This window comes from Suricata suricatta, chromosome 5 (assembly GCF_006229205.1).
Source record: "Suricata suricatta isolate VVHF042 chromosome 5, meerkat_22Aug2017_6uvM2_HiC, whole genome shotgun sequence".
NCBI classification, from domain to species: Eukaryota; Metazoa; Chordata; class Mammalia; order Carnivora; family Herpestidae; genus Suricata; species Suricata suricatta.
In genome coordinates, this window is record NC_043704.1 from 103715197 (window position 1) to 103741469 (window position 26273).

The 26273-nt window shown below is 39.8% G+C and overlaps 1 protein-coding gene across 1 annotated transcript in view; it reads right to left on the reverse strand.

The window, feature by feature from the left end:
* Positions 1-26273, reverse strand: part of LOC115292071 (schwannomin-interacting protein 1) — a 727630-nt gene that overhangs the window by 530381 nt on the left and 170976 nt on the right. The window contains exons 2-4 of the mRNA XM_029939972.1: positions 23290-23354; positions 17176-17256; positions 6551-6686 (exon numbers count right to left, since the gene is read on the reverse strand). Coding sequence (XP_029795832.1) covers positions 6551-6686; positions 17176-17256; positions 23290-23354 — 282 coding nt within the window. The remainder of the gene's footprint in view (positions 1-6550; positions 6687-17175; positions 17257-23289; positions 23355-26273) is intronic.

A 26273-nucleotide genomic window follows, 5' to 3' on the forward strand; every position in this document is an offset into this window, starting at 1 on the left:
TCTCAGAAAAAAAAATATTTAAAAAAGTATAACTAGAGAAAAAATCTACAATATTAACAAATATTTAAAGACATAAAAAGGAGTGTTTTGACGTAAAGATAAATATCTTTTTATTTTTGTATAAAATAACTTTTATTATTTATTATGAAATAAAAAAATTTTATATAAAAAGCTTTATATTTTATATAAAAATATATTCGGGGTGCCTGAATGGCTCAGTCAGTTAAGCAGCCAACTTCAGCTCAAGCCATGATCTTGCAGTCAGTAAGTTCGAGCCCCGCATCAGGCTCTGTGCTGACAGCTCAGAGCCTGGAACCTGCTTCAGATTCTGTCTCCCTCTTTCTCTGCCCCTCCTCTGCTCAAGTTCTGTCTCTCAAAACTGAATAAACATTTAAAAATTTTATAAAGACATATTCATTCAAACTGTCAAATATGGCTATATATTATATAATATAATTTCTAAAACCTTGGGGGAAAAATGTTCGCTAAGACTCTGGCTTGAAGAAAAGAGAACCATATCTACTTTATGCAAGTACCAAGAAATCTATTTTTACATATGATTCCTATATTCACTGAACTAAAACCTGGGGTGAATAGACTTACAATTTTTGCTATTTTGGGGATCTGAGAGTCTGGATGGGAGATAGAGTTTGAGTACTGAACATTAAAAGTCATGGGGCTAAGTTTATAACAACAGCTGGGCATAATATTGTAACTTGTCCCTGACCTGGAAAATCTAGGTTATTAAATTATTAAGTAGCACAAGGCTTACATTCTCTATAATTTCACAGCTTTCAAGACTGTACTGGAAGAAGTCCCTGGAAATCCTCCTTTAGGTTCTGTGTCACCCTCCCCATGCTTCCCCTGACCTCCTTCAAAAGCGTGACTTTGGAAGAAAACTTTATGCTTTTAGTTACAAGACTTTTCCTGATATATTTAAAGCCTGGAAGTTGTAAATCTCAAAATGGCCAATAAAACTTGAGGATGATAAAGCAGTTTGAATGCAGGTGTACATGTCATGTTTGACAGACAGAAGCAGTACTGGCTTTTGCTAGCGTACTTGAGAAGGTGTGGCATGCCACCTGGCTGCCTGTCGCTAACTATCCAGCTACTCTTGTTAAAAGCTAGAGCAACCCCAGCAGCCCCAAACATAGGAGGGTTCCATGGCTTTCTCTCCAGGACAACTGAGGTAATGGGGCCTTTAGATGGCCCTGATCACTGATTCTTGGCCCTGCTCAGAATTGTAGTTCTTCCTGACCAGGAGTGAAGTAAGGCTGTGTGGCTAGAGTTCCTTGTGGCCACAAGGCTGCCTTTGCACTGACTTGTCTGAGAGGGGACGCCAACTAACCCATTTGCCCCAACATCCTGCACATCCTCCAGCTTCTTTTTTTCCCAAATCTGAAGGAAGGAGAGTGACCTAGGCTCACTTTTACTGAGTGTATGGGTGTGGTCTCTCAGGAGAGGTCTAAGCACTGAGAAGCAAAATAATTTTCAACCCAGTTTTAACTTTGGACCTTGAATATATTAATCTTTAAAAGAAGCAAAATGAAAACAAATGCCTAATGTATTACTTTTATAATGTACAACTCCAATCCTAGAATATATATATATATATATGTATATATGTATATATATATATATATATATATATATATATTCTGGGACACGAATTGATTCTCATGGATTTGTCTGGTGAATCAGAAGCAGGCACTATGCCCCTCAATGGGAATCAAGTTAACAATTCCACTCCTGCTCTTCACAAGTTTTGCAGTGTTTTGAACACAGAGTGTTTTCAAAAGCAGAAGCAGAATCCACTGACATTTATTGAGAGCCTTCGGGGTCCTAGGCTCTAGGCTATGTTTTACATATGTAGTGCCATTTAATCTTCACAGTGATACCACCAACCCACATCTAAGTTGGGTATCATTTCCAGTTTGCAGATGAAGAGTGGTCTCTCAAGAGGTACATCTTAGACTCAAAAAAAATTGTGGCAGAACTGCTATTAAGTTATGTTCCCTTACTAAATCAGGGTCTCATTCCATGAGCCACAGAGCCCCCTACAGGCCACATCATAATAATATAGGAATCAACGGAAGTAAGTAGCCGTGGCCAGGAAGGAAGATGCAGGTAGAGAGAATTAAATGTGACTGAAAATGTCTCTAAACAATCCAAAAATTTCTCTGGGTTTATCTGAAGAGTATGCTAAAGACTTGTGAAGAGTTTATCAAGTCATTCAGAATGTACCATTCTACAGTTTCTTTCCATGATATTCTACTAGACAAATTACAGATTTTTCAAAGGTGGGAACTAAAAGAATAAGTCAAATGAAATTGATTAATAAAATATACAAATCATTTTCTACTATTGTCCTCTATGCAATAATTAATACTTTTATGATAAAAATTCTTCTTTTTTCTCACTTTGACACCCACAAGCTCCATTTCCCAATAACCTGCTACTCAAAATTGCTATTTCTAGAACAAATTTTTCTGTTACCTCATGATACATTGTTGTATAAAGACATTTAATATGCAAATTGCTATCATAACTTACTATATATCTTCTCTCCTGTTGCTCTTTATTTTGGCATCGAGCGACTGAGGCTTGAGGTTTTAAGCAAAGTACTGAATGAGGCAATTTATAAAATGAAATGAGGATTCTTTTTTCAATTATTTCCTTTTTTATTTTATTTATTTAGTTTTGAAAGAGAGAGAGTGAGAGAGAGAGAGAGCACATGAGCAGGAGAGGGGCAGAGAGAGTGTGAGACAGAGGCAGAGAGAGAGAGAGAGAGAGAGAGAGAGAGAGAGAGAATCCCAAGTAGGATCCATGCTGTCAGCACAGAGCCAGACATGAGCTCAATCCCACGAACTCTTAGATTATGACCTGAGCTGAAACCAAGAGTTACGAGCTTAACCAACTGAGACACCAGGTGGCCCTCAATGATTTCATTCACAGTTTGTACCTACTAAACTGTAGAATAGTCCTAGAAATGCACTGATGCAGATTATTTCTTCCTCTGCTTGACCATGTCTAAATGAGGCATATTTCCAAGTGGTACAATATTGTAGAATGGTGAAGCATGATGGCTTCAGCCCAAAGAGTAACTCAAGGCAAATTAGTTATCTCTTCAGGTCTCATTTTCATCATCTGTAAAATGGAGATAATAATAGTACTTCCTTCCTATGGTCATTGAGAGGATTAAGTGAAATAATCTATGAAAAGCATTAGCAAGGTGCCTGTCACAATAACAAGTGCTCAGCTCTCATTAAGATGATGATTTTGAGATCTCATACTGAAATATTACTGTTCTTTTGTATTTTAGAGCAGTAATAGTCTAAGAACTACATTAAGCATTATACTTAGCCAAAACAGAGCAAAAGCATGCAAGAGAATTAAGCTCAGCTCAGCACAGCGACTCACCCAGATCGGGTTGTGGGCTTCCCATGCAGCACATGCCTGGGGCAGACAGCTACTGTGGGCAGTAATTGCAGTTACTATAGACATGGGGCAGGCAGAGCAGCTGGAAAGGTCCCCAGGTTAGACAAGGGCAGACTGGCCTCCAATTTAGGCTGTGTTTGAGGATAGTAGAGGGTAAGTACTTGGGACAAGACAGGCAGCTGATTAAATTTGAGAAGACAGACAATGGTCTAGGCAGCAACAGTGACAGATAAGCCCAGAGAAAGAGGGCTGAGTTCAGCAAGCTGTAGGTGTCTTGTAGGAGTCAGGCTCCCAGAAAATCCCCCAGGGAGACATCTCATTGAGAGCATTTGACTTGGACTGAAGGCTTTTACCCTTGAAGTTCCAAATGGACTTCACTGGTTATTAGAGGAAGCTCATCTCTTTATGACAGGCTTAGGCGATGTGGGCCAGGGCTCCTCCTTATCCCCTCCATAAACTTGAGGCCTCCTCATTAAAGAGTAATAAAACCAAGTCTTCCTATTTGGAACTCCCTGAGAGCATATATGAACCCAGTGGGTCTGGTAGGCTGATCAAGGTGGAGCACAATCACTTTCCCTTCATGGGGTTATGACCACTAAAAAATGTAAGAATGAATCTTCCAAAAGAGGTCCCAGCGAAGTGATCATCATGGGAAGTAAAACAACCTTATCTAGACACACCATTCCAAACAACTAAGCATGAAGTTTTTTTAAATGATGAACTGGATATTTTATCTGCCTGACAAACTAGAGATTTGGAAATGTCCCAACAACTTATATATTCATATTTTATTTTGCATATTTAAAGTCATGCTGCCACCATCAATGCCACAGTTGTTATTATAATCAATAACCTCTACTAGAATTCTGCGCAGGGTCTGTTTGCTTTCTGAAGCTAATTCCAATAATGCTTTTTGAAACTGTTTTGATTCTCACATGAAATAGAAGTTGGGGTTTTGATTTTTTACTTTGCTTTTCTGTTTGGAGTGTCATTGTAACTACTGTATTGTAAATGATGGAAAATAATTGCATATGTAAAAAAAATAAATTGTGTTATATTAAAAAAAAATAAAAATAAAATAAAATGATACGATGTGGGAAAAAAAATCCCAGGCAATCAGGAATGAGCCAGACTTCCACACAATGAAGAGAGTTATCCTTGTCCTATGAGCACAGAGATAAGGCATGATAATATGGTGGTGGAGCAGGATGCCACTCCCAATTCATTCTGAGACACTTTATAGGAAACAAAATTGCTGGGGACATTTGAGAGAGGAAATCTGCTCTACTAAGAAACATCAGGGGACCTGGAGGCCAGGATAAATTAAATAAGGTAGAACTGTTAGCAAAGCTGTGCAAAAGATATTTCACATTACATTTATGTGATGACCCGTGGGGGAAAGAACGTGCATTTATGTGCAAAGATACTTAAGGTGCTGGAATGTAAGTGGTGTGACAGGGTAAATGTAAAACAAAGATAGATTATTTCAGAATTTCAATAAAGTCAAAATATTAACCACCCTAAAGCAATACTAAAGCCATCGGTAACACTGGACACAGCAATGGGTTATACTCTCAGGAACTGGGACTATGAGAAAGTAAAAAAGGCAGAAAATCCAAACCCTTTAACTCACAGGCAGAATGATTTCTGATATTTAGTTTTCATCATTCAGATCGAATCTTCAGTCATTTAATTTATATTAAATTAATTCTATTGTCATTCACAGCAAAAGCATCCTAAACACTCAATTTTCATATTATTTTTGGCTTTCAAACCATGATATAAACACTTTCCTTAAACATTTTCCCAGGTGGCTCATCAGCGCCCTCTAGTGATAGTGACACTAGTTAAGACCATTCATTCCCTCCAAAAATTGTTTTAAAAAGGTACAGATTCACTGACTATTCAATTTCTACTGTCTGCTAAAAATAGACCTTCTGCCACTGTTTTTCGCATAGCTATAAACTCAACTTACTGCTCCCTCTTTAGAATCCATAACTAGATAAAACCGCTTATTACAGAACATGCAATGTAATCATCTGAAAATACGTCAAAGCAACCTTTGCTTGATCCCAATGCGAATACATTATTTTGGCTGCTGGGAAGTCTTTTTACCACTGAATAAACATGATTACCAAGTAGTCAAGAAATATTTTTTAAATAATATACTTGTATAGTTATTTCACTTCTTTGCCTAACCCGTTTCTGTGTATTCCAGTGACTCATAAATGATCACAAACGGCCATATCCACAAAACTCTGCATTCCAGTTGCCTGGTCATTTATTTCCTACCTCAGTTGGTACTTTTTTCTTTTTTGGTCTGTCTGATGTTACGGTTGTTGCTGTTAAGTAAAGACTTTCAACAGATGTATCCATTCCTAAACCCCATACCCAGGACAATTGTGATCTGCCGGCAGGGCCTAGTTACATTTAAAATTTTCTTACTAGTTGCCAACATTAAAAAATCTAAATTTCTGGCATCCCTTGAGAGAAGAAATCACACTTGGCAAGGTCTGTCCAGCATTCCCACATGGCAACACATCCAGGAGCCAAGTGGGGCTGCCCCTTTCGGGGAGGACTGTGTTCTTCTGTAGCCAGGGACCACCGAGTCCACATCAGCCACATGGCCCCTGGAGGCATTTGAATTCCAACCTTGAGTTTGTGACTCCTTTCAATTCTTCCTGTAAAATGTCTCTTTATAATCCTTATAACCAAGCTGATCTTCTATCGTATTGGCACCACGAAACTCTACCACAGGCACAGACTAAAGGGAACACACTGTTACAAAGAAAAGGAAAAGGCTATTCTTGGTAACAGAGGAATGCAAACACACAAATGAGTAGTTTAGGCTGAAGTCAAATGCAATCGATTCCCTCAGATTTGATGAAGTATGCCTTGGGCTTATGAATCATGTCTTCATTCTGAGATGACAAAACCCTCACCATGGGTTCAAATATAGCAAAAAGCAAAACAGACAAATAAAAAATACCCAATGTAGATCCTCCTATCAATGAACCACCTGCTCACATCTTAAGGTTCCCTTCTTGGAATCAAAGACCCGGTGATCAAATGACTGGCCAGGCAGGCCATAGAGAGGAAGCATGGCACTCACCGGGGTGCTGCTGTCTGAGAAGGTGTTCATGCTGACAGAGCTGCTCAGCTTCTCGGAGGACACAGAGGATGGGGACGGGCTCCTCTTCTCCAGGGGGTCCTGCCGCTGCAGGTACTCCCGCCAGGCTCTCTGAATGCTGGAAAAAAGAAACAGCACATGCAGTGTCATTCCCTGGTCACAGCCCACAGACTCAGAAAAGCACAAGGAGTCTGAAGGAATTGGCTTTGGAGACAGGAAAAATGTAACACATAGAATGTAACAGAAGATCTGTACTATATCTCTGTATTACTGGTTTGACATTCACAGACTCGACTAAGCTAAATCAGTCTCCAAGAGTCATATTAGTCAAAAAAAAAGTCATCAAAGTAAAATTAGTTTGCATGTATAAATGCAATTTGATTGATGGACTCAAAATCTTTTAATTTCTCATCCTATGGTTCAAATGAGAAAAATAAACAAGCTGACATATCACTTACTCATTCACTAACATGGCATTGTTGAGGGACCCTTCTGTGCCAAGGTCAGCCCTAGGCTCTGGACAGTGACTGCAAGGTAGCCCTAGGAGGTGTCATTCACACAGACCCATGTTATAGAGTGCAGTCTACATGGCCAAATGCACTGGTCTCACCCTGGGACAAGATAGTCAAGAGCCCTGTGGTCATGAATTTTTATATACTGTGGAAGGAAACAAGTAGTATATAATAAGTAAATAAAGAAATGGATAGATAAGGCAGAATATCTGAAAATGTTATAAACTACTAAAAAAAATAACACATGCTTAGGTGGCTATTTGATATTTTACCCAAGAAAGCTTTTTATTTCCTGTGATTAGTATCAAAACAAAGTCATCTTCTGCTTTAGACAACAGAAAGCTCTTCTTTATAAAAGCTAAATAATTTTTTCCACATGGACTGGTTTCTAATCTTTAATAACTACGTTTGCACAAGTGATCAGTGAACACAATCCATCCTCTTCTGGGAAACAGCCAAACATGAAGACCAACTGTCAATATTCAGCCTTTCAAGATAGTTTTAAATAGCTGTACTAATTCCATTACTATCTCTTCTAGACTTCTAGAAGTATCTGATCTTCTGTAATTCTTCCCACACACAAGGTGATTAAAATTGTTTCTGTGTAAACAGATTTATTTTCACTTGACTGGAATGGTTCAAAAACCATTAATTCTCAGTAGCCAGAGGATAGAAATGAATTTTTACATGTTCCCTAATTTATTAAGGCTTTGAATTATAATGCTCAAAGTCAAGTCCAGAAGTTGCAGTTAAACAATATTTTGAAATCAGAGGCCAATTTCCCCCAAAGCTATGAAACAGGAGCCCTCCAGGGCCAGAAGTTTCTTCTAAGACCCTGTGAGGGTTTCTTCATGGTTTGCATAAAATTGCAAAAGTAGATATCTTTTAGGGTTTTTGTAAGTATCCTCCAAATTGTATACACAGTTTAGACTCTACAAAAGCAGGATATGGCCCTGACGGGTTATATGTGGTTACTGTTTTATTACACAATGTTTGCTCAAAATACTTACTTACTTACTTCACTTATTTGTTTGTTTAAAGATTTTATTTTTTTATTTGTATTTTTTTTTATTAATGTTTATTTATTTTTGAAAGAGAGGGAGAAACAGAGCATGAACCAGGGAGGGGCAGAGAGAGAGGGAGACAGAATCTGAAGCAAGCCTCAGGCTCTGATCTGGCAACATAGTTCCCAACACGGGTCTTGAACTCATGAATCGTGAGATCCTGACCTAAGCTAAAGTCAGATACTTCACCAACTGAGCCACCCAGGTGCCCCAGTCTAAAGATTTTAAACAGAGTCTCAAATAAGTTTCTGCAAGGGTTAGGTAATCCTGTTGCTTCTTCGGGGACCCATTTTATTAGGGAGTAGCAAACCTTTGGAAACTAGTAATAATTTCTACATCATCTGAAGTGCATAGGGTCTCCCAGAGTCCTGCTAACAGGGCTGCCACTTGAAGGCACCTAAAGTTTGTAAACCTGCCCATTAAGTGCTTAAACAACATGAAATTTTATAGGCTATTTTAAAAATATGAAATATTAAGCCATAGAATACCTACAAATTTACATTTGAGACATTCTTCTCTTTGTCTCTCTCTTTCTCTCGTTATCTTGATTATTCAGAAAATATAGAAACTGTAGTAGCCATTTGAGATATTACATTTTAGTTTGTTGAACACTAGGGGACAGTATGACACCTTTAAAGAACCAAATAATGCAGGGCAAACTGATGTGAGATCTGCTAAAGTGAATTTGCACTTTAAGCATTCCCTTCCCCTTCCAAGTCTGTGCTATCTGGAAATTGACATATTAGTTTCCTGAAGTCAGAAAATGTTCCTTAAGAAGACAATATTCCTTTCTTCCAAGTGGACAGATATACTCTTTTAGTGGACTGAGAATGTGTCAAAATTACTTTTTAAATATGTATTCAACTCACTTATAAGCCTTCTCACTTCCTTAATATCTGAATATTTGTCTCATGATCCTTGTCCACATACATGGAAACAATTTTACTTAGTTGAAGGCATATTATACTATATTTTCTTCTTAAACTCAGAAGTTAAAATGAGAGGCCAGCCACATCACTATTATCTAAATTGCTACACTGGATATTTTTACGTGGTGGAATCATGTTATTACTCTCTGAGTCATAGGAAACTGTTTACATCAGACACTATTTACTCCCATTTGATCACATCAATGAGAGCTTCATAGATTAAACTGTTCTAATATTAGCTCTTTGAATACAATCTCTAAATGTTATTTTACCATAAGAAGGAATTAAAACAGAAGGTAGAAGTCCTCATCCATCAGTCATGGGAAATAACTCCTCAGCCTTCTTACTCTAGCTGCCCCACAGTTCCCACTCACAAGTCTCCTTTAAGGCTGCAGAGTAAACCCTGAACACCAACTACCTTGACATTTTTACTTCTAAAACTAAGCTGTGCTATCAATATTATTCTTTAGAGGCTGGCTGCAGTAAAGGAGCACATTTTTTTTGTTCCTATATTTTGAATTATAAATATAGAGGCTTATTTCAAAGTAGATGATAAATAAATTTTTCAATAATGTTTTTGCTTGGTCAATTCCTATTTATCTTCTATCTCAGGGACAGTGTAATCGCCCTCCTCTGCCCTCTCTCTATACATCCCTGTCTGTTTTACAGTGCCAGGGGTTCTCTCCTGCACTCACAGCCACGTTGGGACTCACAGCCCGTACAGTCCTGGTTGTCACTGGATGCCCTTACACAGAAGATGCTCTTACCTCAAAGACAGAGCTCTGAGAGCCGGGATGCTTAGAGAAGATTTGGGGGGCTCCTAATATTTTAATTAGCTTCGTAGGATGTATGGGATCTAGATTGGTAAGAAGGAAGAGGAAAGGCCTTCGGGCAAAGTCTTGGAAGTGTGGGTATAGGCAGAAGGCAGGATGTTCCTAGAGACAAGTGGTAGGGCATGAGGCTGTGAAGACAGGAAAGGACCCCAGATGTCTCCTGGGCTGGGCTGGGGGCAGACGGGGCAACATCTGCTCCTTATGAGGGGGAACCCCATCTCAACACAGTTGATTGTTGCCAGGTCTTACTACTTACCAAGAACAGTCAGAAATCTGGGTTTTTATTTGAAAGTTACTAGTTCTTACATGTGACCAGATAATTTTTACAATTTCAAAATACATTATTACCCAAGTAGGGATGAATTTGAGGATGGGGGGGAAAAAGACACCATGAAGGAGAACCCAAGTCTGAGTATCTTTGGAGATAACATCTAATTACATATAGCTCTTTTATGTGTATTCTCCCGCTCAATCCTTACCACAAGTGGGCTGTGAGGAAGGCACTATTATTATCATAGTGGTAGTTTTGCCTGCCCAATATTAATTTCTCCTTTTTTGTTGTTTCTGCCTCAGTTTTCTTTGGGGACCCAACAACCCATAGCCAACAATGTTGGGAGAGCCCACACAAGAATGGAGCAATAATGTAGAGAGCAAAGCTTACAGAAGAAAGAGAGCAGAGGTGTCTGACGATGCTTGACTCCCTGTGTCTAGATGTGCTTGACGTACATCAGCCCCTGGATGTTTCTGTTAGATGATCTACTATATAATCTCTTTTTCATTCATAAGTTACTTTGAGTTGAGTATCCGTTACTTGTAAACAGGAGTCCTCGACAAGTTTCAGGGAACAAACAGGAGCTAGCTGACAGACCCAACATTTGGACCAGATCCCCTGTGTCTCCATTACATTGTGTTCTCTCTTCATGGTTCAGCAAAAGGCAGAAAGGGAGAAGTGAGCAATATGATGGGTTTGGCTTGTCACATGCTGACTCTGAGTAGGTAAGTAGAACCCCTATTTGTTTAAGCCTGTTAGTTAAATTTTCTATGTGTGATTAAAAATACTACCCAGATATATCATGTTTTCACTATTTGATGTCTGCCTCAACCTGTATCCTGATACAAACCTGCCCAAATGCCAGGAAAGGGCCACTGCATGCGATAGGCAAGCTTCCCACAGCATTTGCCTGTATCTCCAGCCTGCTTCCACTCCATTCAGTTTCTGTCTAGTTTATAACTTCTCACGTCCTTTGATTGTTGGTACTTCCTACTTTGACTAATGGTACTTTCCAAGCATCACAGACGTATGCTCTTCTGGATCTTCCTGCAGGTTCCTTCACTAACATCTATGATCATCTTGACAGTCAGCAACCCCTAACTCCCTCATAGATGGGAATTTGGGCAACTTGGGTCTTGCCTCCATACCGCTCTTCTTTATGAAGATTAAGAAGGCACTTTATTTTATTTTTTAATGTTCTATTTATTTTTGAGGGAGGGAGGAAGGGAGAGAGAGAGAGAGAGAGAGATCGATCGATCAGGGGAGGGTCAGAGAGAGAGGGTGATACAGAATCTGAAGACAGGCTCCAAGCTCTGAGCTAGCTGTCAGCACAGCACCCAATGTAGGGCTCAAACCCATGAACCGTGAGATCATGACCTGAGCCGAAGTCAGACGCTTAACCAACTGAGCCACCCAGGTGCCCCAAGAAGGCACTTTAGAAATAAGGCACACAGAGGCTACTGAGTCTATGAAAGAGAATAGCAGATCTAGGAGATATTAACTGTTCAAAAAGAAGAGTATCAAATTAGGCTAATCCAGACAACTCCTTTCCAACAAGTCTTCTTCCTCCACTAGATTGTGAATCCCTTGATGGCAGTGATCACACATGTCCACCATATTGCCACAGTTCTAGAAATACAGTGAGTAGGTGATCCACAAATATATTCTCCTAACACTGGGTCCCAGAAATAACTCAATAAATTCTCAAAGAAGATAAAGTTTTACCTCATGAGGAAGTGTGCTTAGGTACTAAATATTTTTATTATATTCTTCAGCTCTGTGATTTCTATTTGGAACTTTCTTATATATTCCATCTCTTCACTGAAAAATTCTCACTGTGCTCATCCATTCTTCTCCCAAGTTCAGTAAGTAATTTTAAGAGTATTACTTTAAACTCTTTATTATATAAATCACTTATCTCTGTTATATTAATGATTTTTTTTCCTGAGGTTTCATCTTGCTCTTTCATTTGGAACACATTCCTCTGTTTCTTCATTTTCCTTGATACTTCTGCTTTCTATGCATTAGATGAAAGAGCCACCTTACACAGTCTTAAATGGTTGGCATTATGCAGCAGATGAAACTTATAGTTCAACCCTCCCTTAGCTGTTGGCTCTCTCTCAAACTTTTGTGATTATCCAAGCAGCCTATTTTATTTTTAATAGCTCCCAATAGTGGAAGCTATGCTAAAATCCTCCCTAAAAGGGAAGTTCTTAATCAGCACCTAAATTCAGGCTGTTTGGAAGCCAGACCCTCAGGCAGCAGCTTTTATTTGTTTATTTATTTTAATAACAGTTTGTCAAATTGGTTTCCATATAACACACAGTGCTTCTCTCCACAAGTGCCCCCCTCCATGACAATCACCCCTTCCCCCCTCCCCCCTTCAGCCCTCTGTTCCTTCTCAGTATTCAGTAGTTTCTGAGGATTTGTGTCCCTTTCTCTCCCCAACTCTCTTTCCCCCTTCCCCTCCCCATGGTCCTCCATTAGGTTTCTCCTGTTAGACCTATGAGTGCAAACATCTGGTATCTGTCCTTCTCTGCCTGACTTATTTCACTTAGCATGACACCCTCGAGGTCCACCCACTTTGCTACAAATGGCCAGATTTCATTCTTTCTCACTGCCATGTAGTACTCCATTGTAGCAGCAGCTTTTAAAGTATACGCCTGTATGCAAGCATTCCTGAGGGGCTGCAACTGTGAACCGTGTTGGCCTCCACAGCCAGCTGATCTGGGTAGGAGTTGCAAAATCTGGGACTCCAGATAAGTGTATATTCTCCTTTCTGGAAGATGTGAGTGAGCTGAAGTTAGGCCTAAGGAGAGCACAAAGATGGCATCCTCCAGCCTATGTTCCCTAAGAGCATCTGTGTAGCCAATGGGCGTGTGCCAAATCTGAAGTCTGCCCCCTGCGGCTCAAGCTCCCTGTCAAGAAAGTCGGCCTCTTTTACAGAGAGGCTAAGGGTGTGTTTCATCTTCTGTCTATTCAGGGCCCTAAGGTGAAAGCTTGCTGTCTCTCCAATTGTTACATTCCCATAGGGCCCAGGAATGCGAGTCCCCCTGGTCACCAGAACCAGGCCATCAAAGGGTATCTCCTGGGCAGCAGCTACAAGAACCAGGGTACCAGATGTAAAAATGGGATGTAAAGTCTGAGTCTTATACCAGACACGTATAGGAGCTCCTGTCCAAGACATGTTAGTACTCTGGAGTATGGCAGAAGGAGAGTTTAAAGATAGTGCCTGCCCTCTGAGGTCTTTGAAAAGGTGTATAGTCAGTCCTTCAAAGTGTGTTTGATTAAAAGCCTGCCCTTCAGGCTGCAACTATGATGATAAGCTAATAGGCCTCTTTCACATCAATACTGAGCTCCCAGGTCTGTAGCATCTTGCCTTACCCTGGGAGTGGTAGCTGCTTAAAACTCTTTGTCTATTGGTTATAGTCCTACGGGGCCTGCATGTCACATCACAACGGAGCTAGGTGGTAGAGGGGTATCCCTGGGCCGCAGCTGCAAAAATCAGGGCACCAGACAAGGTACATGCTCCTTTCTCTAAGACTCCTGTGACCTGGAGCAAGGGAAAGCAGGATGGTTGCATTCACTGGCCTCCATTCCCTGAGAACTCCTCTGTAGGCTCCTGGATATGTTTGAAACCAGAAGCCTGTCCCTCAGGCCAAAGCTCCTGGACCAGTAAATTGGCCTCTTTCTCAGAAAGAGTGGATGCGTGTTTCAGTCTGCTGTCTATCCAGTGTCCTGGGAGTGGTGGTCTGCCAAAGTCTAATTGCCACAGCCCCAGGAATCCAAACCCTTTGGCCTCCAGAGCCACCAACACCAGGCCACCAACCTGTGTAGAAGCTGTCATCTGGGAGATGGTGTTCTGGAGTGCAGCAGATGGAAAGCGCAAGATGGTGCTCACTGGCTGGAGCAAGAGAGAAAGGGAATGCAAAGACGGCACCCACCGAAAACAGAAAAAAGGAGAAGAAAAGAGAAAGCAGGTAAAGAATAAAAAGAAAAAATTTTAAAAGATGGTGCCCAGCACTTTCGGCAAGGCAGAGAGCAGGAAGACGGCTCCCACCATTCTCTGACCTCAGAGAATATCCCGGCAGGCCTTGCCTCTCAGATAAATACTTGAAAATTAGGAAACCAGTCTTTTTCACATAAAGTCGGGGTACTTTTCAAAGGGCTACTTCTGAGACTGGTGAGTCCGACCCCGGGCTCTTTAAGAGCCATTCTCAGTAGGCCACAGCCCTGTGGGTCTCATAGGTACTAGAACCCCTTTGGTCTTCAAAGCCATATGTTTTGAGGGTTCCTCTTTCAGGTGCTGGTCTTAGTAGTTGGGGTGCCTGATGTAGAGAACAGTCCTTCATTCCTTAGGAAGGAAGAAGCTCGGTGTTTGGAGCCCCCTCGTGACTGTGAGTCACTGCGCTGGGCGTGCTACAGCCTGTGCTCCTTCCTCCTCAGGCCCTCGTTCCAGCCTTGCCTCCTACAACGTATTTGTCTTTAGTTTTAGAGTTGCATTAAAAGCCTTTGCTTTCACTAAATTTTCTGACTTGAGAGGCTTGCCTTTGCTTGATCTTCAGAAAACCTGCCTTCACCTCCCCAAAATGACTTTTTATTAATAGCTGTGCAATCCTGATTGCTTTTGCCCTTTCGATGCTGCCCTTTAATCCTCCAACTCTAAAACTCAAAATTACCCGTTAACAGTCGCGTTTGTGAACCAGATAATGCACGCTTCCTGACATTTCCTCTAAATTCCAGCTCCACACTCACATGCGTCTTTTCCCTGGAGGTTCCTACTTCCTTCCACAGACACTTTGCACTCCACATAGAGGTTTAGGCTTTCTTATCAAACTCTTTTCTTCCTAGTTGGCCTGCGTGTGAGGAAACAACTGAGAGTCTCTCCTGCCCCATCCAGCCCCCACCTGGGGTTCCCATTAGTGTACGCATAAAATGAAGGTAGCCCACACCTGAGAGCAGTTCTCATCTTGGTTTATTATCTTTTCTGATCAGAGATTGGCCTGCCAAAATGCATCCTACCTCAGGGGTTGCAGAGGGTGGACTGTCCAGCAAACCTTCACTGGAACTTACTTTCCCTCTCTCCTCCTCATCAGGGAAGCAAGAGGAGAGTTTCCAGGAAAGCGGATTTTATAGTGTAGTAACTGTCTCTTCCCTCACTTCTCTCTACCTACCAGGGGAAATCTGAAGTTCAGCAGGTTCCCACCAACAAAAAAAGATCTTAACAGAAAGCCTATGCAGTGTGACAGTGACTCTTTGACCCGGGACAAGGCCCCACCTTTCATATCCAGTGCGCTGCAGGTCTAAAGAACATCCTTTGGGAAGTGGGGAGGAGGGTATACCAAGATTCACCCCGTTGAAAATGCCAAAGTCAGCCTGAGGGAGGGAGCCTGTGTCCCCAGCAGAGCAAGGGATACAATGAGAGACACAACCTACACCATTGGTGGGAGACTCAGGGGAGACAACATCCCAACCCCTAGAGCTATGTTTAAGGAAACAACCTCCTGGGAACTAAATGTTAACCATTAATGAGAATCTTGGGATAGCTGAGTTCAGTACCTGAGGGGTGGAGAGGGGATTCCAAGGAGAAGGGGCAACTAGAAAGAGGGGAGACTAGAGAGCACAGCAGGCTGCTCAGACACAGGAAAAATCTAACGTGTGCAGAAAGGAGATATTCAGCCTGTCGTGAGAGTTAAGAATTTAATAACCAGATTAGACAAGAGTCACTGAACTGGACTAAATTCTCCGATGGGACTCAAATTCCATTCTTGGAGAAGATTAAGTTTTCTCTCCCTCATCCCCCTCCAGTGAGTGGAAATGGGGTTCAGCGTTATTAGAAGAGATAAAACCATTCTTTTTGCACCTCACTGACCTGAGACTCCTCCATCAGGCCAGCTACACATTAAGTCCCAGAATCTCTGAGCTGGCTGGAAATGCCAGGCAAGATTTTTCCTTTGCCTGCTCCTCCTCCTGGCATTTGCCCCTCTGTCTATACATACTGGGGATGATGAAAACCAAAAAGACCAGGGAGGATTCCTACCTTCATTTCAGCATTCAAATTAAACACTCCAGTTTTTCACACAAACAACTTTCCATTCCAGCACTTTTTCATTTAAGAGGATGTTATCTTAATGAGGAAATTCCTAAGGATAAAACAACCTATGTTTGAAAACTAACATCCTGTATAGTGAGGCTGACACATTGTTTGCATAAACTTGGTAGCCTAATTTATCATTCATTTAATAAGCATGACACAGAGCTTTCTAGTGGGGGACCCAACAGGTTCAGAAGCCATGTTAGAACTTTATCTTGAAGGTTTCCCTATGTTCTCATTCACAGACCAGCTTTTTCCCGATATCCAGGGCTAATGTAAATTTACAGGGGTTTATGTTAATATTTGCTTTCATCCAGCAGGATATTCTATATCTCCATCATTTCTGTCTCAGTTCCTAAATCCAGAGCTTATTATTCTTTAAAGTTGTACACCTGTAGGCTCCCGTCTTCAGGGTGGCTTCTTTGCTAAAAGATTCCTCTTTGGGCTTTCCTGTAAATTATCAGTGATTCCAGCCAGGCTCAGATATGTTTAAATTTTTTACTACATGCTTCTCAGAGCATTAAGCCGTGTGTGTGTGTGTGTGTGTGTGTGTGTTAAAGAAATGGCCTGATACAAAAATAACCAAGTTGTTCCAAGGTGGAATTGACCAAGTTACTAAGATGAAAGACAGTGCTAGTGGATGCTGAAGAGCTGCACTCTGCCTAAACGGGGAAAACCAAGAAATGATGATGTGATGATGGTAAAATAATTCCCCCCTCCATCCAGTAGATGGTGTTGTTTGCCCAAAACGGCTTTGTTGCTGCTCAAAGCAGAAATGTTTAACACATAAATGTGAAATAAGTCAATGTTTAAGTCTTATACCCCCCAAATTCCAGAGTAGTCTAAAAGTTCATAAAAAAAGAATTGTAAATAATGTTTTAAGGTAAACTTTGAAATAACTTACACTTTCACCTTTGATTCCAGGGGCTGTAGATTGAGGTGATATTTTTCAATATTATTCTCCATATCCATGGCCATCTGGTGACTAGAAACAGAAATAATGCCTCAAATATAGTTGAATACAGACAGTTAACCTTTATAACAATAATAATGATCATTTATATCTATTTGAAAAAGTATATGTATATCTAATTTTGTTCATTTTAATGAATTCACAGAGTCCTAAAGTCTCCTATTTATGGATAATGGATAAATAACCACACCGTAAAAAGAAAATGTTGTTTTGCTTTCAACCTTTGCTGGTTTTTTTTTTAATTTTTACTCCTCAGGTCAACATTCATATTTAAGGCATGAAACTCATTTCCTTTAAGCAAAGTGAAAAGCAGAATTTGGGCCCCTTCAGGGGGAGAAAAAACATAAGGAGGGTGTTGTAAATCCCGTGGCATTGTCCAAGCTGTGGAGAAAGTATCTCATTCATTCTCACCCCAATGGTGGCAGGGCCATTGAACCTTTCCCTCTTTCATTCTGTAAGCTTTGTCAGAGCTCCCACTATGAACAAAGCATGAATCTCTGCCCTGGAAAACTCTATATCCATAGATATAAGATCACTGCTCCTAGTGAGCTTATTAGACAATTACTGAGTGTTACCAATGATCAAGGAAGATTTCACGGAGATGGTGGTAGTTGATCTGGGTTTTTTAGAATAGACAGGAATTGGGTTAAGTTAAGGTGTGAAAGATAATACATATGAGACAGATACTAAAACAAAGGATTAGAGGTGAAAAACCTCAGGCAATTTTTAGATAACAAAGAACAATTTGGTGAAAGGGAGAATAAAAGTAGGAAATAAGTTTGGATAAGCAGGAAATTAATAGTTGTTGGTGACATAATATATACAAAATACTGTCATAAACATTTTATATGTATTATCTTATTCAAATCTCACAGCAGCCTCTACCAATTATATATTTTCAGACTGAGAAATCTGAAGCTCAAAGAGGTAAAGCTCAAGTCACTGTACAGCAGAAACCGCACTGAAACTCAAGTCTCATGACCACAAAATACTGCTTGAAGGATTGTAATATCACACTTATTAAACTTAATGCTACTGATTGTGGTTTTCATAGGTCAAATATTTGACATCCCAATCCAAGACCATGCATGTGCTAAGGGTGTGTGTGTGTGTACATATGTGTGCATTAAAACTGAAACAAAAATTTCAAGAAACATTAGTTCCCCAACTATATGTAATGTAGCTGATATCTTTTATTATATTTCAGATTTTTATACTATCTTTCAGCAGTGAACCACCAGGGTGATTTAACAAATGATCAGTGGGTTGTTATTTATAGTGTGAAAAACATCGCTGTGGGGAAACAAAGTATTTGGAGCAGGAACACATGAATGGGAGGTTGGAGGGTGGTTTTTAATAGTGAACAAGGAGAGTGATGGAAAGTGTTTAGAAGGGTATTCAAATTGATAATGAGGACCAAGATTGTAGTTATAATAAAGATAAGAAAAAGATAAAAAAATAAAATTGAGCTGGAAGTATCTCTAGGATTTTACTTTTTACAAAGGAGTAACCAAAAGGTGGAGAAACACATAGTAGATTAAATTTCTACAAGGCCACTAGGTGGTGCCATCAGCACAATATAGCTTCGTGGTGGCCCAGCTGGGATATTGGGGGTCAAGGAAAAAGGCACTGTACTCTTTTTGCTTTATGCCATTGGTATTCTGAGTCCATTATTAATTCATCATATGCATTAATTTATAAATATTGTGTCTTCTATGTGTCAGAAATGATGCAGAACACGAGTGATACAGTGGTGAAAACACTAGACAACATCTAAGGGATGGTGGATATGAAACAAGTTACTCCAAGAGGGATGGATATTATTAAAGGGGAAACACGGACGGACCTAATGCAGGCAAGTGTTGTTTCCGCAATTTTATGATCTGGTAGTGACAACAGCCTTATAAGAAAGATACTCTAAGATTCCGTTAACTAAACCCCTTTATAGCATATCAGTAAACTGGGCAATAGGAATACGTGTGAGGTGCTGTGGGACTTCTAGTTATGCAGGAACCAAAGGCAAAACTCAAGTTTTCATAAACAGAAAATTTTTATAATATTAATAAATTATAATTTGCAGTTATAATTTATGTATCTTCAATAAATTATAAACTATGAATACCTATAGGTTTTAATTGGATATTTTATCTCATTCCATCAATAACTACCTGTGGGTAATAAAATGATTATATGTAACGTGAATGTGTGACTTGCAATTGTATATTTTGCACCAGAAACCCAGCTCAATTCAGTATTTAGTATTTACAGCAAATACCAACCACCCTAAGGTCTTATGTAAGTTAATAAATGATTATCAAAAACAACCGAGTCATAAGCAGGCTCTTAATTAATGGCATTACTAATTACTCTTCTGTTTATGAGCACATAGAAAGCATTATTGAATATGTGCACGTACGTGTGTACAAATGACCTAGACCGGCCTGGCATGTAGTCTCAAGTAGAACAGAGTTGCGGCTTCCCCTCCTTCACACTGGCTGTCGACCACAAAACCCTGTTGAGCATTCAGCATAAATGTAACGTTCCAAGGGGGAATAACTGATCAACTGCTATGACACTACTATCACTTAACTGATGGTCATTTCAAGTAGCTGAGATGATTTACATCAGCACCTAAGTCAGCTACTGCTATACTGAAACGCCTAACTGCTCACTCAGAGTACACCAGGTTTTCAATCAAATTTGGCAGCTTTCAAGGACACAGACCTGCCCTGAAGCAAACCAGGAAACTCTCTAGAATTACAGGCAAATGGGTATAGCTGCTAGGGCTGGCCGCCTTTGTTTGTTCTCTCTCTGTCTTGGCCAAACATGAAAGCGAAGCTTACCCCACAGGCCTGTGGGCTCTGAGGGTAGACTTTAATTCCCATCTCTGGAATTCCTCAATCATGATAAGGAAAAATAAGCATGCAAAGCAGACTGGCCATTTCTAGAAGCTGTTAGCTTTCCCAGGCTTCTGGACAATAAGAAGGAATAAATAGGGGAGGAAAGAGGAGGCAGAAGCCCACAATTATGCCAATATCTTCACAAATCTTCCTGAGAGCAGAGAGCTGGGAAAGATAGATGTTGGGATTAGTGAGAAGTTTAATAGAGAATTGGGATCAATTAGCAAGAAAAAACTTCGGGAGTTTACTTCTTACGTTAAAATCAATTTAATAGGTAAAAGTGATGAGGAGAACAAAGACAAGATAATACAGATTAAATTAAATTTCCTTACAACTTGTAGCCCACTGTTAAATGCCTGAAACATCAGGAACACATGGCTGCCTTAATGGTGATGTTTTGCTAGAGAGTAAAGCCAATCTTAGTCTGAGAACAGCCAGACTTCCAGGATCCTGTCAGTCTCTGTAACATATGGAAATCCCTTAAGAGACTTCCAGTATCTCTCCCTGCCCCAACACCCAACCTAAAAGTATATAATCAATTGCTCCTCACAATCACAGCACATCTCCTTCCTCCCATGGGTCCTGTCCCTGTACGTTAATAAAAACACCTTTATGCACCAAAAACATCCCAAGAATTTGTACTTGACCATTGGCTCAGCACTCAAAAGGTTTGAAGGTCTGAAGTGACAGAGAAAGTGCCCTAAGAAAATTAAGCTAGGTGAGATTACTGAATAACCACAAGGAATCTAAAATGTACTAAGACCACTGGCTGTCAGCCCCAGCTTCTCGTGAGAATTATATGGAGGAGCTTTTAAGAAATATTAATTTCAGGACCTCATCTGCAGAGATTCAAATTGTGTAGGGTGGAGCTTATGCCAGGTGACTCTACGGGCATCCAGGATGAAGAACCACTTAACTAATGTCATTACCACACTAGTCTCCATGGAGGAAAATCTTTCTAGTTACACAGTCAAAAACTTTTTAGTTATTATTTACGTACTGCTAGTGATGGTAGTGGTGAGGGCACACCATAATAAGGACAAATTCAATCTGAAAATAACCTAGAAACTTCATTTGACCAAACAACTGAAACTGTCCTTCAAGTGATGACATGGCAAATTCTTAGAATCATGGAGACAGAATGAACCTGAAAGTGTCTAGTCCAAACAGCCACCCAGATGGAAAAGAAGGGGTTGACATTGAACCCACTGGGCTATTGTGGGTGTCTTATTTAAGGCCCTCACCAAGACTGTCAAGTGAATGTTATTATTCACTGTTAAAGATAAGGAAACTGTGTTCAGGATGGTTAAATAATTTGTCCAGACTCACAAAGCTAGGATAAAATCAGAAAGAGGAATCATATTCAAGGTTTTCCATTTTCAGGAATGTTTCCAACAGTATCTCAGACGAGCACCTCTAGTATCTGTCATCTCACTCCTTAATAAAGAAGTCCGTTCTGGTGGGCAGGCTGAATTTTGACAAAAGTTATTCTTTTTCTGAGTCACTAAGCTGTTTCTACATAAATCCTGCTCACTGATTCTTGTTATGCCCTTTAGAGCAAGAAGAGCAATTTGACCCCTTTTTAACAGGAAAATTCCTTCAAATCTTCAAGGAAAGCCATTATGTTTCCTCTGAGATTTCTTTTCTATGAGTACACACCTTTAGCTCTTTGTAGTAGTTTCACATGGTTCCAGAAACTAAATTTTTTAAAATTTTATTTATTTTTGAGGGAGAGGGAGACAGAGTGTGAGCAGGAGAGGGATGTAGAGAGAGGGAGACACAGAATCCAAAGCAGGCTCCAGGCTCTGAGCTGTCAGCACAGAGCCCCACGTGGGGCTCGAATTCATGAACCATGAGATCATGACTTGAGCTGAAGTTGAACGCTCAAGTGACTGAGCCACCCCGGTACCCCACAACTCACAATTTTAATTGACCTACCCTAATGCTCTTGGGAAGGTCTATGTGCTTTTTTAAAATGTGATACCCAGAGCCACGGGTGGCACCCACGTGACCTTGGCACTGAGACTTAGTCAGCAGTTGAGAGCAAGAGCTCTGGCGGCATCGATACGTGGTTTTGGTTTTCCCTTCGCTACTCTTAGTAAATATACTTAGACAAGTGCTAAAAGCTTTCTGAGCCTCTTTCTTTGTCAAATAGAAATAATCTCTATGTCAAAAGGCTGTAATCAGAATTCTATGAGGAAATATCTGAAAGCATTCACTGATATGAAAGATAATTGTAAACGCTCAGTAATGACAGTTCATTTTTTTCTTTTATCTGGACAATGCATGCTATTACCAGTCTAATATTGTGGTAATATTTTTAGAAGCTATAAAAAATCATGGTCTCGTGTTAACATCAGATAAAACCTCCAAGAATCTACTCACAGACTGGAATCAGAATATATCTCTGATGTATCTAATTGTACAATTTTTTTTAAAAATCTAAATGAAAAATACACTTATATTGAATTTCATCTTTTTCTTGCTTTTTTTAGCTTAATTTTATTCCATTCTGTAGTATTTTTTGTTAGGTTTATTTATTTAATTTGAGAGAGAGGGCATGTGAGTGGGAGAGAAGAGTGGGGGACTCAGGAAAGGGCAGGGAGGGAGGGAGAGAAATAATCCCAAGCAGGCTCCACACTGCCAGCGTGGAGCCCAGTGCAGGGCTCGAACCCACAAACCATGAGACCATGACCGGAGCCAAAGCTGGAGGCTTAACTGACTGAGACACCCAGGTGCCCCTCTGTAGTATTATTTTAAGTGTTCATTCTATTAGTCTTAGTGTTACCCTTAAGTTTTTTGCAAATTTTATGACTGCCTTCTATATACTCCATTGACTAAAAGCCAAAATCAGGGCAGGGTTAAGTTTTAAGCCCTCAGACACGGCAACATGACTTCCCCATGCATCATAATAATCTGTTAATCAGTATGGCTTGTGTATCACACCTCAACTAGCCATAAATCTATCTAACGATATATCAAATGAGCCACATTTCTGAGTTTCTGACCACAATGATAACATAAGAAACTGTCAAATTTACTTATTCATTTTTGCCTTGCCAGGCATTTTTCGTTTTTTGCTTTTTTTCCGTGCAAGCTTTTAAACCTCAAACATAATTAATTTCCTGTGGTATTTTTTACTTACTTTTCAAGTAAATATTTTCCATCATTAACTTGTTCTAAAGGATTCTGCAATCTTTTCATTTCTTCCTGTGAAAAAGAAAAGAAGTATCTTATAAACTGACCCCAGGTACTTATGGGTAATAATATTTGAGTACAATTGTTTGCAAAGTTGAGATAACACACTGTTAAGAGATCTGGACTTGGCAATGGATAAGTGCTTAGGCATACAATTCAATTTGATCCTTGATCAAATTAGAGTACAATACTGCCACTCCAACTGTGTGATTTTTTATGCCACTAAAGATAATGATTCCTGTTATTTTTCCAAAGTGGGATTGTGTTTATATGGATCCACTCACACTCTTCCCAAATTTACTCTGTCAACAGAATTAAGTTTGCTGGTTGCTGGGTGAAGGGCTCTAATGAGTGTGCTGGGTTTGGCCATTCAGCAACCATCCCCTCCTGTCTCTTGGTAACTCAAGGTAACCTCATCCCTGAGTCACAGTGCTCAGACATGCACAAGTGTGCACATGCGCACACACACAACTTCCCTGAATTTTAGGCTTCCATAGTTTCGGTAATCCCATTCTTTAGGCCACAATGATTCAGGGATAGGACAGAGGCACTATTTGCCTCATCACAAAAAATGATTAAGCTCCAAGAAGTAGCCCCAGTTAGAATTAATTATACATTTGTCCCTAAATGACCATCAGAACTAGTCTCAACATGCTTCTAAGGTACCAGACATACAAGTCTCCCAGGCCATCCCCCATTACTCAGTTTCTTTAACGTTACACTGTATTGTGCATCCCAGAATTTGACCCCGTTGCCAACCTCTCCCCAGTCCCTCCAACCTTTCCACTGAGCCCTTTGAAACTCATAGTCTGTTATTAGCAAAATCCTCTATCTCCTCAACTTCTTTGAACATATCCTTCAATTCATTCTCACTGTACTTTACCTCACTGTTCTGGGACAGCTAAATTTTTTTAGAGCAAGAAAATCAGAAGACCATTTAGAAAAGAGTTTTAGGATATAGAGAATTTTTGCTGAGAAACCTAGCTGAGTCCTAAACACACCATCTCCCCAGCAGCCCACTTAAGAGGTGGCCATTTATGTCTCACAAGCTATATCCAGCATGGTCTAAGGGAGGTACGGAACCCTTTCTTCTCCTCCTTGCTTCTCTCCTATCCTCCTGGCTCCTATAAAATCTTAGTTCCTGGGGAAACATGACAGCAGTTATTCCTAGGCCTCTGTCCTCTTCCCTTTCACCTCATTCCTCAGGAGGTCATATCTAGTCCCATGGTTTTAAATTTATATTTATACCTGACCTCTCCTTTAAACTCCACTCTTCTATATCTGTTTGCCTACTTGATAGCTCCATATGCACTTATTATGGACATCTCCTGTTCGAAACCAAATTTTTTATTTCCTTGCCTCTACCCTCCCACTGAAACTTCCTTCTTTACCACTTCTTCCACATTTTAGCACATAGTATCACTATTCACCTAGATACACAGAGCTAAAACCTAGGAGTCCATTTTTATACCTTTGTTCTTCTCACAAAACACAATCAATCAGCTAATCTTGTTGATCTCAACTTCAAAATACATCTAGGACTTGACCGTTACTTCTTAGTGTGATCTAAGCCAACTGTGAGTTTCCTGTTTGTTTCCATATTAGCCCACTTCAATCAATTCTCTTTATATCAGCCAGCATGATCTTTTAGTACCTGGGCTTTTATTCTTAAGTGTGTGGTATACATATATCACAAACATACAGTATGACTTTTGACAAATGCATATACTGGTAGAACCACTACCCAAAATGAAATAAAGAACATCTCTCTCTCTAGGAAGTTCCTCTCTCAAAGGGCAGCTTAGTTCTGATTTCTATCACCAGAGATTAATTTGGCTTGTTCTAGAACTTCATACAAAATGAATTATACTTTTGTGTCTGGTTTAATTCACTCAGCATTATATTTTGAAATTAGTTGTTCAACCAATATTAACTATTTAAAGTTCACTTTGATACCAGGGGAATAATTTGGAGTTTTTCCTCTTAATTCTCAAATGCAAGGATTTTGAAGTGAAGAACCCTGAAACTTCAATGTAAGTGTCTGCTGTGGAGTAAAAACTATTAGCTGGAGAAAAAAGATACCATAGCAGAAAGGACAGAGGCCAAGGAAACAGCCAAGAAGCCAGCGTCTTCATAGTACTGTGAACATCTGGGTCAAACCGGATCTTGAAAGCAGCATATTGATGGACTTTTCAGTTTCATGAGCCAACAGACTCTCCCATTTGCTTAAGGCACTTTTGGCTGAGATTTCTATTTTCTTTCAGTTGAAAGAATCCAACTCAAAAGTGACAGTCTGAGCTATAACCTAGGGCTACAGTATACAAAACCCTAACTAGATGAGGCATGGGACTATAAAACTTCAGAACTGGGCAGTTGTTTGTTTTGTTTTGTTTTGTCAGTCTCTTAAAAAAAGTTATTCAAAGAATAATGGATGAAGAAGGTCATTGTCTTCAGTTCCTCTTTATTAAGGCTGCTACTTTTATATCCAATATTCGTATAAAAAACCTCATATGAAGAACATTTCTGCATCTTCTGCAAAACTGCTCTATAAGATGTTGTACATTTTGCTACAGGTTCTCTTGTACAAAAGAATACAATTTTAGGATTTACTACTAAGGTGTATTTTCCCCTTCTGACATAATAGTGCACTTCTTTCATCAACAATAACAACTTATAAGACTTATAGAGGTTGTTTATTTTTCCCTGAAGCTTTAGCTAAATGAAATAATCAGTTGTCAGAACTACTTTTCCATGCTGTTAGTACAATTATACCCCCCTCTTTCACTACATGTACATGATGTGTGAAATTCTTTATTTTTATTTTAACTCTTAACATGTTTGCTTTTCACAGTTAAGTGGAAGCCAGTACTATATAGGCAGAATGTATACATGATAAGTGGGTAGGAAGATAAAGATGATCAATTAAGTAGG